Source organism: Camelus ferus, chromosome 6 (genome assembly GCF_009834535.1).
Source record: "Camelus ferus isolate YT-003-E chromosome 6, BCGSAC_Cfer_1.0, whole genome shotgun sequence".
Classification (NCBI taxonomy): Eukaryota; Metazoa; Chordata; class Mammalia; order Artiodactyla; family Camelidae; genus Camelus; species Camelus ferus.
The window spans coordinates 67,253,859-67,268,076 of NC_045701.1; the positions used below are offsets into that span (position 1 = coordinate 67,253,859).

At 40.8% G+C, this 14,218-nt stretch overlaps 1 protein-coding gene across 2 annotated transcripts in view; it reads left to right on the forward strand.

Annotated features, from left to right (window-relative positions):
* Positions 1-1,745: 1,745 nt before the first annotated feature.
* Positions 1,746-14,218, forward strand: part of PCNX1 (pecanex 1) — a 157,501-nt gene continuing 145,028 nt past the window's right edge. The window contains exon 1 of one of the 2 annotated variants that reach the window (XM_032482298.1): positions 1,746-2,618. In XM_032482298.1, the coding sequence (XP_032338189.1) occupies positions 2,466-2,618 (153 nt within the window). In that variant the 5' untranslated portion in view covers positions 1,746-2,465. The remainder of the gene's footprint in view (positions 2,619-14,218) is intronic. The other variant, XM_032482299.1, reaches the window with a different exon arrangement.

Here is a 14,218-nt window from a genome sequence, read left to right on the forward strand (position 1 = left end):
CCAGCTGCGCATTGGTTTATCACACTCAAATTCGCTGTGTTGAACTGGCCTGACGCTGGCTGCCTTCCTGGCTGCTGCCGGTTACGTATCCTCCAAATACTGTCTTCTGGCCGCTTGCCCATCAAGCCAGCTGAGTTTGCTGCCAATTCCATGGATGTATCTAGTTCTGGTCTCCCCTTATTCCAGTCCACCTCACCCATATTACAGTTAATCCTTTTTACATTAAACTACAGCAGGTATTTGCTGATGTGGAAACTAATGTGGTGTTGGAATTTTATCCTTGTTTACATCTTTCTTTGTGTTGGAAAGGCTTGGGATCACTTCCAAAACCTGCTCAGAGAGCTTTCCTGTCTCCTTGGGCAGAAACAAATGAACACTTGACAATACCTTGTGTCTGTGACCAAGCCTCAAGGCCACTGTTTTAATTGTAAAATTGCATCATTCACTTTAATTTTACTTTAGACATACTAATATATTTAAAGTATATTTTGGCCAGCGTTCATTCCCCTTTCAATTTCAGGGCATGTTTTTGGAACTCGATGGCTTTGTGCTTATAAGGAAACGAACAAATCAAGGGTGGGGATGGTGTTCTACAATGGCAGTTTCAACTTTTAGGGTATATTAGAATCTTCTGCAGGGTTTGTTAAAGCAGATAGCTAGGTCTCACGTCCAGAGCTTCTCTGGAGTGATACCTGAGAATCTGCATTTCTGACATTTCTTAGGGGGTGTTGACACAGCTGGTCCTGGGATTACACTTTGAGAACAACTGGTCATACGTTTAATAGGCCACAGGTGACCAGAGGTTGAGCAGCTGTTAACCAGTTCAAACTTTTATCTGAATGGATAAGGTGGAGAGTGCTGAGAAATAAACTTTCAAAGTTCAGTCCACACAGGATGACTGCTGGTTCCAGAAGACTCTCAACCACTTATTACTCATGAGAGCTTGGGCAATCAGGTTCTTTGAGTTTGGGTTTCCTAATTCATAAAATAAGGATAGCCTCCATGCTGCCCTTGCCGGAGTATTACAAAGGTCAAATGAAATGAGTGTGAAAATATTTGAACTATAAAGTTGTATGACTCTGGGAAGTATTGCAATGATTTTTCAATACACTCCTTCAAACGTCACCGCCAGTTTTTGTTGTTGTTGTTGTCTTTTTTGTTTTTGGCTCTCTTGCTTTTCACATTAATTACAGCAACTTTAATCCAGGAATATAGAGTACTTTCATCGCTATCATAAGCTCAAAGTTCAAACTCTTTTTAAAAACGTGTATTTCATTCAATGAGATCAGACACGCCTTATAAATATTACACAGAGCCAAGAATGGTTCCCAGTCTTCACAGCTATAAAAAGAGAAGTACAAGACCCTATTGTGACTTGGGGTGGAGTCACAGTTAATCTTTCAACCCTGTTTAGATTGGCCCATTAATAACAATAGCTACAAGTTACGGCACGTTAAAAAAATAAAATCACCGTGTACAATGATCAATCCGTCTGCCCCATACTTTTACATCTCTTGTAATTTCTATTAATTTATCTGTCTTGGGAAGTAATAAATCCTTCCAGTCCTGGCCGTGGCTATTTTTCTCAGTTAAGGGCCTCCAGCTCACTCCATGGGCCAACATAGTTATTGCTCATAGTGGGTGCCTTTAGGATTTTCCATCATCAACTGTACCTAATTCGGGCCTTCAATGAGCATCTCAGATATTAGCCTCATTGTTGCTAGGTCTTTAATAGGTATCATAAAATGTCCACGGTGCTGACAGGGTTCTAAACACGACGTTTCGGGGAGCAGAAGACCCCGTTTGGGGACTGGCCAAGGAACTCCCGAGGTTCGCGTACCGGGAGTGGAAAGGGGTCTCCCAGAGCCCCGCCCTCTCGGTCACCGAAACCTTGGAGCCCCGCCCCCGGGCCAGGGCCCGCGTCCGCTCCCCCCGGGCGCCGGCAGGAGGCGCCCGCGGCAGTCAAGGTGCTGTGCGCACCCGCGGGGAGCCAGCCCAGGGGGCGGAGGGAGAGGAGAGGAGGAGCCGGAGGGGGCGCGGCTAGCTCCCGGTCCTTGCCGGGCGCCGGGCCTCCTTCTCCGCCGGGCCCAGGGCTGGCGGCCGGCGGGGGTCGCGGAGGCAGCGGCGGCGGCGCTGGCGGGCCGCGGGTGGCGGGGGCTTGGCGCCGGCCCCGGGTGTTAGGAGACAAGATGGCGGCGGCGCTCCGGAGGCCGGTCCCCTCCTCTTCTGCGCTCTCCTCCGCCCCGCCGCTCGCCGCCTCCTCGTCGGTCTCCTCCTCCTCGTTCGCTGCCTCCTCCTCCTCCTCCTGCAGCAGCCCTAGCGACCGCCGAAGCTCCGGCCCGCTCTCCGGGAGCTCCGGAGGGGGATAGACGGGGCAGCTGCGGGCTCCGGCGACGGAGGCAGAGCTGGGGCCGGGGCGGGGACGGCGGCGGCGGCGGAGGCGGCGGCGGCGGCGCCGGGTGGGGATGGGGTCGCAGACGCTGCAGATCCTCCGGCAGGGGGTGTGGGCCGCGCTCAGCGGGGGCTGGTACTACGACCCGCACCAGGCCACGTTCGTGAACGCGCTGCACCTCTACCTGTGGCTCTTTCTGCTCGGCCTGCCCTTCACCCTCTACATGGTGAGTGTGGGGGCAGGGAGGAGGGTGGCTCCTTCCCCCTTCTGGCTGGCTGGCTGGCTGGCTGGCTGGCTTACCCGAGTCCGGCGGGCCGGGGGGGCGCCCTCTTCCTCCTCTCGGTGCGCGCACCCCACCATCCCGCACCCCCGTCCCACAGGGGCCCCTCGCCCCCTACTCCCCTCCCCCATCCGTACTCCCCACTCTGCCTGGAGGGCTTTCCCGGTTTCAGTGATGACGGGAGAAACGGATTGGCAGCAGCCCCCACTTCCCGCCCCCGGGCGCGCAGCCCGTTTACTGGGAAATAGTAGCTTCCTAGGCCCCCTTTTCAGGGGGTCCTGAGCCCCTACCCTCCCAGCCTTTCTACCCGGCTGGGTAGAGCCCGAGTGGGGCTCCCTGCCTCCGCGTTTGGTGGTGGGCGCCGAGCATTTTGCTGGAAGGGGCCGCCGCATCCATCCCTGGCGCGCGTGCTTATTTGCGTTCGGTTCCTCGGGCGCCGGGCACCCCTGGGACACTCCCTTCCCCCGAGGCTGTTCTCGCTCCTCCTCTCCCGGGAGTACCCTCCCTCCACCTCGCTTCTAATCCGCGCGCCGAGCCCTTGGAGCGGGGGAAGAATGTGTGCCGCTCCGTTCGGAATGCATTTGTGGGGCGTCCGGGCTCTCTTACTCGCTCAGACGCGGCTGTTGAAAATCTGGCTCTCACCCTTCCTGCCTCTCAGAATCCTGTTTTTGCTTACCACTGGTTCTTTTCGGTTTGGCTCTGTGGTCAATGGCTGTTATTTCCAGGCCAGCTTTTAGGGGAGGGAGCGGGGGAGATACGGGGAATCTGGCTGGCATTTCAGTAGATTTGTTTGGGTTGGTTCAAGGCCTTTTACTGATAGGAAAGAAGAAAGTACTGCCTGTTGCTGAATTTAGTACGGTCAGCTTCTCAAAATGATCCAGTTTTTAAGCTGTATTTTCACTGAAAGTTACGAGCACATTTTCTTTTTAAAAACACGTTAGGTTAGGGTGGGGCGCTAGGGAGACTGATGTGGAAGAGGTGATACGGAAGCGTCAGTTAAAATTTTAAAGTAACTGGAAAGGAGGAAGGCTTGGTAAGTTTGTTTTAGGAGAATGCTTTTAAATATATTTCTGCCAACTTTGTGGTTCTTCGTGAAGCTGTAGTAAGGGGCTGGACTAGAAAATCTGGGAGTATGGACTACAAGGAGTGCCAAAGTTGAGGATACTCAGTTCTTTCCCAAGTGAAGCTCATTTTTACTGATTGGCAGAAAAAGTGGGGGAGGATGTTGTAAATGTCACATCCTCAAGCAAATTTAAATTTTTCTTTGAAATTGTTTGGGAAGGACTTGCTGCTTGAGGTTAAAAAGGCATTTACAAGCATGACTGATGGCTTACTTTTTTAGGGGACTTGCTCAGTCTTGTCCCTTTTGGAAAATTTATCACGAAGTGTTATCATTTTCAATTAATTCTGGCCCAGGGAGTTAGTTCTATTTGCACTTCTTTATCTTCCAGGAATATGACATCATTAATGTACAGGTTAATTACCTTGGGTGTAAGAATCCTCAGGCTGTCACAGAGCTTTTCATAGCAGATTTCTTTTATATCCAAGAGAATTGTAAATTTAAAACTGAAGCTGGATCTTGAGATGTCAGGATTCGTCGCTGTGTTCCAGTGTAAGGCTCCCATGTTAGCACCAGACCTGTGTTAGTGGGTTAGGGCTCTTTGTGTAATTAACAAACATTACTGAAGGAAATTTAAAGCAAATAGAAAGCAATGCATTGAGTTTACTGCTTCATTTTGGGAGTTTATTCAGTTAAATTTAATCTGCAAATAAATTTTTGAGTGTCTACTATATGCGGGGCATTTTGCTGGGTCCTAGGAAAATGAAATTGCTTCTCTGATTTTCTTGTTTAAGTTAATGGCAACTCGACTTTTCCTAAACTTTTAAAAAGCTCTCCTTGATTCTTCTCTTTCTCTTCACATCCAGTTCATAAACAAATCTTGTGGATTCTATCTTCAAAACCTAACTAGAATCCAGCTAGTCATCACCACCACTCCCTTGGTTTAAGGCATCATTATTTCTCTCCTGGGTTACTGCAGTGTTGTAATGAGGTTCACTGCTTTCACTTTTTTTTTTTTTTTATTCTCTATTCTCAGTAAAGATGTCTGAGTGATTTTTTAAAATTTAAGTCAGATCATAGCATTCTTCAGAGCCTCTCCTCCCATGTGTCCATCCTCCTCCAGCCCCAAACACACACTTGCCTTCTTATGATATTTTTTGTGCACAGTAACTGTTTTCTTGCCTCAGGGCCTTTGCACTTGTTCCCCCCTTTGTCTGGATGACTCCTCTCTTCCAGATGTCTGTGTGACTTACGTATTCTACTTATTTCAGGTTTCAGTTATATGTGGGGCTTCCCTTGGTAGCCTGTGTAGAATAGAATCTTCCCAGCTCCTCCAGTACTTCCTAGCCTTCCCACCCTCCTTCACTTACTAACACTTACTATGAATTGATACACGTTCATTACTTAATGTTTCTCTTATCCCATTAGAATATAAGCCCCAAGAGGGCATAGACTTTTTGTTTACTGCTGTTTTGTCAGGACCTAGATCAGTGTCAAGCACATAAGTACTCATGTTAAATGAATGATTAGAAATGAACAAGACACAGCTTTTGCCTTCAGGGAACTTCAAGTTTAGCTTGCGGAAAATGAACTATTACAAGCATTAGAGCTGTTATGAAAAGGTAAGTACAGAATGACCCTGAGCTTTTAATCAGGGATTGATCCTAGTCTAGGGGCAGTTAGCAAAGAAGATTGGTAAATGTTTTAGGAAACTAGTCGTATTATGGTGTTGCAGTAGTCGAAAGTATACATTAAGTATGTGTGTAGATTCTCTATCCCAAACCCTGTGTCCTCATAGTGACTTGTTTTGCAACTTGAGGCAGAGCTGGGATTTTGAAGCCATTGTATAGACACCCACCCCCTCACCTTTTTTTTTTTTAAAGACCTAGCGCCTGTGAAGAGTGGTATGTTGAGTTAGGAAGAGTCTTACGGCTTTTTGTATAGGATTCAAACACTTTGCTATTTGTAGCTTTTGTGACTACTTTGTATATCCACAAAATTTATATAGCTTTTGTAATTATAAAACTTCTCAGTAGTGAAAATCAAGAAGTAACTTTTCCTTCTTACTTTCATTGTCCTTCTGTTTTCCTTAAGGCACTCACCCCATTTTATCTTGCTATAACTATGTGTGTACATGACATGTCACAGATGGTGAGCTGTGTGGGCGTGAGCTTTGTGGCATTTTCGTGTGGTGGAAAGCAGACTGGGGTTCGTGTCATCTTGATTTTTGAATCTTGGCTCTGTTATTGATTGTGTGCCCTTTGGGCAAGACTCTCCACCTTTCTGAACTTGGATTTACTCATTTGTGAGATGTTTCATGGGTATTTTTTAAGAAAATATTTACGAAATAGATTAAGTTATTCACCTATAGAGTGGCTGTCAGTAAATGTCATTTGCAAGAGCTGATTAGAACAGTATTTCCTCTGTAATGTTGTGGGACTAGAGATTAGAAAGTAAGTCAAGCCATTATCTTCACATATTGTTGTTCAACATAATATTTTCTTTTCCAAAGAGTTGTATCCCTAGGTGATGATCTGTAACACTAAAACCTCTTTCTGTAAGTGGTCCTCAGACTCCAGTTGACTTGAGGATCACTTGGACATGTTAAATATGTGCATATGTGCATGTTCATTCTGATGCAGACGATCTGGAGTGTGACCTGTTATATTTTATAAACACTCCCAGTCAGTTTAAAAACCTTGATCAATATGCCTCAGCCTCCCAGCCCCTGACTTACAGCCAGCTGCTTACTCAGCATAATCTCTTGGCTGTGTCACAGGCATCATGTCTAACAATGTTCTTGATTCCCCACTAAACACACCCCTCTCCCCCCAAAAAACTTGTTTTCTTTCTCTGTCTTTGTTCTGTTAGTTAATGGCACCGTCTTATATCTGGTTGCTCATACCTTCCCCCTCTTCCTCGCCTTATGAGCAGTTCTTATCATTTCTTCTGACAAGTATCAGCCTTCCTTTCCACTTCCTGATTCACGCTGTTTTTTGTCTGCACTGCTGCCTTAGTTTCTGTTCTTGCCCTTTTACAACTTCTTTCTCCGCAAAGTAAGAGACATCAGTCTCCGTTCGTGTCCTTCCCTCTTTCTGATATCCTTCAATTATTTATTTATTTTTGCACTTAGAATAAAATCCATCATCCTTACTGAGGCCTCACCAAAGACAAAGTCTTTGATAAAGTCCCCCCTTTATCAGCAGTTTGTGCAGTTTTCCCACTGTGCTCTTGTCACACTGGCCACCTTTCAGTTTCTTTGACCTACTGAGCTTGCTCCTCCAGGGGGGTCTTTGCACTTGATGTATCTTCTGAAGGGACACATTTCCCTCCTACTCTTTGCAAGCCTGCCTGTTCCTGGGTCTTTAGGGCTGGCTTAAAAGTCGTCTCAGAGGCCTAACCGGATAAGCATAAACAGGTTCTGTTTTCCATTATTCTGTCCTGTAACTTCTATAGTGCTCATGACAAACACATTTATATCTTTGCTTGCTCATTAGCTGTCTCTAATGTTCCCTCCCTCCCAATACCTTGTAAGTTCCATGAGGACAGAGGCCATATCTGATTTATTTGGCAGTGTATATCCAGTGTCTCCTCTTGTGTTTGGCTTATATTATATTAGATTCTGAATAAATATTCGCTGGATGAATGTTTTAGTTATACGTGTAAACCTTCTTTAGACTTAACACCTTAACTGACAGAGAGTAGTTTGGTGTTGGGGGGACACTGTGGTAGGCTGTATTCTATGGTGGAGTCACATCTTATCTGGTGGGTAGGTTTAGTATCAGTATACATGACAAAAATATGAATATAGAATTACTGAAAAATCAAATACACAATGACTTGAAAAACCCTTTAAGTCACTCAAAGTGCAGCATATATTGCTTTTTGTGTATACAACTTTGTGCAGTTAAATGTACATGTACAAATATACACATGATACATACAGTCATATATACTGTATAAATCTGTGGAGAGATTATATTCAGAAACTAAAGCATTCATATCAAGTATATGAAGGTTTCAGCTTGTTCTTCCTGGTTATCTTACTGTTTTATCTTCTGACCTTTATCATGTACAAAATGCTAAATGCTTTAGTGAGTGTTTCTGAGGCCCTCAAGTCATTCTTTCCTAAAGATTTAAACATTTTAAAAACCAGTGTAAGCAAGATTCAGTTATGACTAAAACTGAAATTTTCAAATTTTATAATTTATTTTTCCTAAAATGTTTTCCTTAAGTTAGGAAAGTTATTTGTACATTTGCAATTAAGCATGATTGTTTAGTATTATTTTCTGTGTCCTTTAGGAGAAGTTTAATGAATAGTGGATGATCTGTTTTGACCTATGTCCTGTGCCTTTTCTTAGCATTATTTTCAGTGTTTAGTATCAAGGTGAATTGGCTCTGCATAGATGTAGTTCTTATCTGTTATGTCCCCTAAGTAAATTAAGGATACATTTTCCAAAGATAGTTTACAAATGAAGGTTCCAAGAAAGCAGCCATTTTGTCAACTTGTAGAAAAGCCCGTGAATTTATAAAAACAGCAGTTGATTCCTAAAATGTATTAGTGTCTTTTGTTAAAGATGGAGTGTTTCCTGCCATTTGAGAAATTACTCCAAGTTGTAAAATCACTTGGTAATTGAAAAACTAGGAAAGTTTTCATTTTTTCCCAGCCTTTGAATACACAGATTTAACCAGGTAGTTTGCTTTCTGTAGCTGACTTTACTTTCAGTAAATTTTCCCAATATTTCGTTTTGAGAATTTTCAGGCATATAGTAAAGTTGAAAGAATTGTTGCCACCACCTGGATTCTACAACTTTTAAAAAATTCCATGTCTCTGTCTATGCATTCCTCTACCTATCAAGACTTTTTTTTTTCCTTTTGAAGGGGGTTGCTTGTGAATTAAGTTACAAGTAACAGTATAAGTCACTCCGGAACACTTCAGCACACATACTGTTAGCTAGAGTTCTAAAAGTGAACCATCCGATGACTTTTGAGTTTTGATAAATGCGTACACCTGTGTAGTGCAAACCTGTCACACTGTAGAACATTGGCATCACCCCAGAAAGTTCCCACTTGCCCTTCCCAGTCAGTTCTCTCACCCTTGTTCTGATTTTTTTTCCATCATAGATTAGTTGATCCTGTTTTAAAACTTCATATAAATGGAATCACGTAGTAGGGACTTGTCTTTTTCACTCAGCATAATGTTTGAGAGAATCCTCCATGTTGATGTGTATTTCAGCGGCTTGTTCCTTTACTGCTGAGCAGTATTCCTTTGTATGAATACGGTCCAGTTTGTTCACCTTGATCTACTCGCCTATAGATGAGGAGGACCTCTTTCCAGTTTTTGGCTGTTACATAAAAGGTATCACTCGAGCATGAGGGTAGGTTTTATCAGAACTGAAAGAAGTTGGAAAACTTTATTGGATATCAAAAATGTTTTCTCTTTCCAAATAAGACCAAATTTTAATTTAAAATAATTTAATGATAATTGGATACTTCATCTTCTCATTTCACCTTTAGTAGTCTTTAATACTGTACTTTTATTTGCTCAGTATTTCAATTTTTCTGTTTTGTCAATTCAGTAGAACCTTTTTGTTCAAATATAAATATATATGCTAAATGAGAAATTATAGATAAGTAAAAAGAAGAAAATAAAAACCATCTGTAATCCCATTCATTTAGTCTGTTGGACATTAATTTTAGTAACCAAAATGTATTTGGAACTTAGAAATACATACTGTGTTTCTTCCTTACAAAAATGGGCTCATAAGATTTGTACTGTTTTGAAACCTATTTTTACTTGACTATAAGTTGTGAATGTTCCCAAGTAGGGAAAAAAGTAGCAGTTTTAATAGCTCTGTAGTAAACTATAATAGTTTCCTTGTTATTGGGTATGCAGGTTGTAGTTTTTAGCTATTTGGAAAACACTGGCGTGGATATTCTTGTAGTTAAATCTTCATGCTGGTTTTTGTATAAATTCCTGGAAGTAGACTTGTTGGATTAAAGTATTTTTCTTTAATAAATAATTATTTTCCATTGAATGAATCTTTATGATGAAAAAGAACAAGGGTGAGAGAATGAGAAATTGAAATAATATGCAAGGTCCCTGAGAAAGCAAATAGGTCTGTGGTCCAGGGAGCACAGATAGTAAGGGATCAACCTCAGAAAGGAGGAAGGAAGGAGGTAAGGACGAATGCTGATGGAAGAGGGGATAAACAGTTGCTGGTGATGGTTAAAGTAGATCTTATGAGTTATGTAATCTCCTTAAAGTACAGAGTCAGTGTTTGCTGTTGAGAGTGGTGGCGGGTGGGAGGAGGATCTCCAGAAGGTGACATGCTCTCCTTATTTTCAGAGAGCAGGAAAGTGACTAACAGACGGTAGGATTGCTGGGCAGTTTTGAGGGTACCTTTGGGGTTGGAGAACATGAGTTCACAGTGTGGAAGAGGAATGTTCAGGAAAGAAATTTGGGATAAAATTTTCTTGGAAGTTATCAGCATTATAGAGGACAATCCAAGCCACAGAGTAGAAGACCTGGGGAGAAACTGTAATTCATTAAAAAGAAAAAGGCTTGGACAGAACTCCAGATCCCAACAGCAGTTAACAGTCAGCAAAGGAGACAAGAAAGAAGCCAGGAAAAAGAGTTTTTAAAAAAGAAGATAATGGTCAAAAATGCCAAATTACCCTCCTGAAAGGTTGTACTAATTTAAATTTTCATCAACGGTTTGAGAGTACTTGTCTTCCCACCTCTGCTCAACCCTGCAAAGGAGAGTGTTATTGTAAATTTCTTATGGAATGTTGAATAAACCATTTTAGTAATGGTCTAGTTTTGGTAATAGGCAGAATTTCTCTTAAAGTACTTTTTAATCCAAATTTTTCTTAATGTAAACTAAAGATGTTGACTGCACTAACGTATGTCACATAACTTTTATCTGATTTCAGATGATTTTCACAGCAAGTAATTGGTAAATAAGCAGAAACGTTTCTTTGAGAGGAGACTTACTGTTTCTTTCTGTTATTTTATCTGAGTTAAATGGTTTTCCGGTGTTTCTGTGCATAGCTCAGGAGGACAGAGAATTATTTTGTAGGTGGGCTAAGACACTTGGGACACTGGGAATAGTAACAGTAGAATAGCACAGACTAATGGTATAGAAAAGAGCAGACTGCAACACATATTCTGTAGGTTTTACTACTGCTGACTTGTTTAGCGTTACAGATGAATTTTACCAAACCCCAGTGTAATAAATAGCTACTGATTCTGATTCCTTTGGTTCCTTTGTCTGTCCCCCCAAAAGTTGATTGAATGCTTTCTTTGGTAGAGTTGTAAAACAGTTCACACTTTCCTTCCTTTGTCATTGGAACCTGAGGGGCTGCATCTTTTATAACTTGCACCTTTGGTGCCAGTCTCGTTCCTTTGTGTTATGGTAAGAAAAAAAAGAAAACCTTGGGGGAAGCAAGCCATTTCCTTTTGAGGTTTTAAGGGAAAACAAAAAGAAAGCCCTGTCTTGCAGAGGTTTGTACAAACCAAGCAGAATCCTGAGTGCCAACTGCCCTGAGAATAGGCAGGGATATTAGTCACAGATTTGAGAAGCTTGAATCATGCATCTGGCTGTTTTCTTTTCCTAATCCTCCTCACTCCCTGAGTGTTGTCTAAATACAAACTAAGCAGATCTAAGCACTGCAGCTATCATCTTTAAAACTTTATATTTTGAAATAATTTTAGGTTTACAGAAAAGTTGCAGAATAGTAGAGAGAGTTCTTGTATACCCTTTGCCCAGCTTCCTCTAATATTAAAATCTTACATAACTGTGGTGCATTTATCAAAATGAAGACATTAACTTTGATACAGTACTATTAATGAGTTATAGATGTTATTTGGATTTCACCAGTTTTTCCAGGGATGTCCCTTTTCTGTTTTAGGATTCAACCCACTATGTTGCATTTAGTATCATCATCTTTAATACGGTTTTCTTCCTGTTTTCCCTTACCATGCTAGGATTCTGTTCTTTAAGAAGTTTTACAATTTGTAATGCTTAATCGAATTTTGTCTTATAAGAAAAATCAGTAAAAGGCTTTATGTTTATGATAGATACATCTTAGGTGGATGAAAGAGGAGAGTATTCTGAATGATTTTTAAACCATGCATTGACTATTAACCTATGTGTGGCTATTTTAAAATATAAATATTTTACATATGAAGAATTATATGACATGAAATAATTCTAAAGATGAAAAAGACTTTAGACTTCATTCACACCAAATGGATACTAGTGTCTTAGCTTCCTCTTATAATGCTGTTTTCCTGATTTATAAATTAGAAGCAATGAGACAGACACAACCATGTTACAGGGTAGAATATGACTAATCCCTTATGTGTCATAAACTGTTCTGGAATTGGAGGATGCAGTTATTTCCTAGAAGGCTTTATGCAAAGGACAGTTGTTCAGACATTCAAAACATTTACTGTACGCTGGTCACTGTGGTGGGCCTTATGGTGGGGACCATTACGAGGTTTGTTTTTGTGCTAGGACATCATTTCCTATAATCTTCCCACCAGACAAGTGAATCTTTGTCCTGAGGTAAAGATTGTTTATTGAAAGCATATGTGTTCCTGGGTGTAATGGTTTGCTCTGCTGTCAAGTATCTTACTATAATATATTCAACATCATAAAACTTTCTTAAACCTTGTTTAATTATTCAAAGTTATAGTTCTTAGAACTTATAAAATTTAGCATGATGTTTAACATGATTAGTGTGCTGTTGCAAATTTCCCTTTCATTGTTGCTTTGCCTTTGATTTGGTAATCTTACACAGCTACTAACAAATGTTTATAGCATCCTTCTGTTCACATCGTTATACAGTGTTAATACACTGGATATCTATTTTGACCTTCTTACTTAATAAAGAATATCTGTAGGTAAACTATGGAAAGTCATAGTAACTAAAATTACAAAAAGCACCATACAGCTTTTCACACTATTCTAGGCATTGACATGTGGCTCTCAGCTAATTATAACATATATATATATATTTTTTTTTTGCTCAACTAATAGGGGTGATAAAAATCAGAAGTCTCCATGGGATGCTTTCAAGCTACCTGCCCCCAATCCTCTGCTCATTCTGAGTAACTGCTGGTCTCCTCTTCTTCTATAGCAAAATGCATATCACAACACAGGCTGGAGTGAGGCTGATGTAGAGATAATCCTGAATCTGCCTTTTTTTTTCTTTTAAGGAAATTATTCAGCAGCTTTGGACGATTATTAGGAATTCTTACATGCATTACTAGTGTTTGTCATGATACTCCACTTGGGAATTGCTGGCCTAGTCCGTATGACACAGGCTTCTACACAAGTGATAACCTAGGACAGAGCTACCATTATCTTTCCTCTTAAAAAAAAAAGTCCACCATCTAATAACTGAGAATTGACTTGCCTGAGGTCCTATTTTGCTTTACTCCAATAAATCAGTATCTGGGGGAGATTCTGGGCGTGCGTATTGTGAAAAACCACATTCCCTAAATGTACAATAGAAAAACAAAACCCTTAGGCGATTTCTGATGAATGTCTCAGGAAAATAGTCACTACCTGGGAGGCTTTAGTCTATTATTTGTGAATGTTTGAAAATAACTAATTGTTTCCTGCTTAGGTTGTTCGTTTAACTCATCTTCTTCTTTCAGCGGTGAATAAATTACTGAATAATTTTGATTCTGGCTGTAGAGGAGACTTTTATGGTACTGAGAATAGTAATGCTTATCTAATGCTTTTTACCCAGTATAGTATATTCATGGAGCATTTCACCCTCCAGTTAAAAAAGCATTGTTAGGTTTTTATCATGAAAATAATAGTAGTTGTAGAAATTGTTCCAGGTGTACTCAAATATATATAGTCTAAAATAAAAATATATATAGTCCAAAGTAAAAGCAAACCATGCTGTGGCAATACTGTGATGCACATTTGTGTATGTAAGATTTCACTTGTGAAGTTGGTAAGTTTCTAGAAAAATTGCTGAGTCAGGTATGCACATTTAAGTTTAAACTAGATGTTGTCAAATTACACTTCAGAAAATTTTATACCAGTTTATATTCTCACCCAGTGTATGAAAGGGCCTATTTCCCTTTGTTCTCACCACATTGACTATTACGAATCTTTACAGTATGGATAGTGTAAACAGCATCTTGTTTTAATTTGTGTTTCCTTAATAATGGGTTATTTATTTGAGTATCTTTTCACAGGCTTAGTAGACAGTTATTTATTTATTTTTTCCTTTACCTACTTTTTGTATCTGTTATCCTTTTTTGAAAGTCATGTTCTAAGTGGTTTTTGAGGCCCTTTGTATGTATAAAAAGTAGCTCTTTATCATGTATTAAAAATTTCCCCTAATTTGTCTTTCAACTGTATGATTGGGGTTTTTGAGCATGTAAATTTAACATTTTTAGTAATCACATTTACTAGTTTTCTTCATGTAATAAAGACCTTTCCTTTAAAAGTTTGTA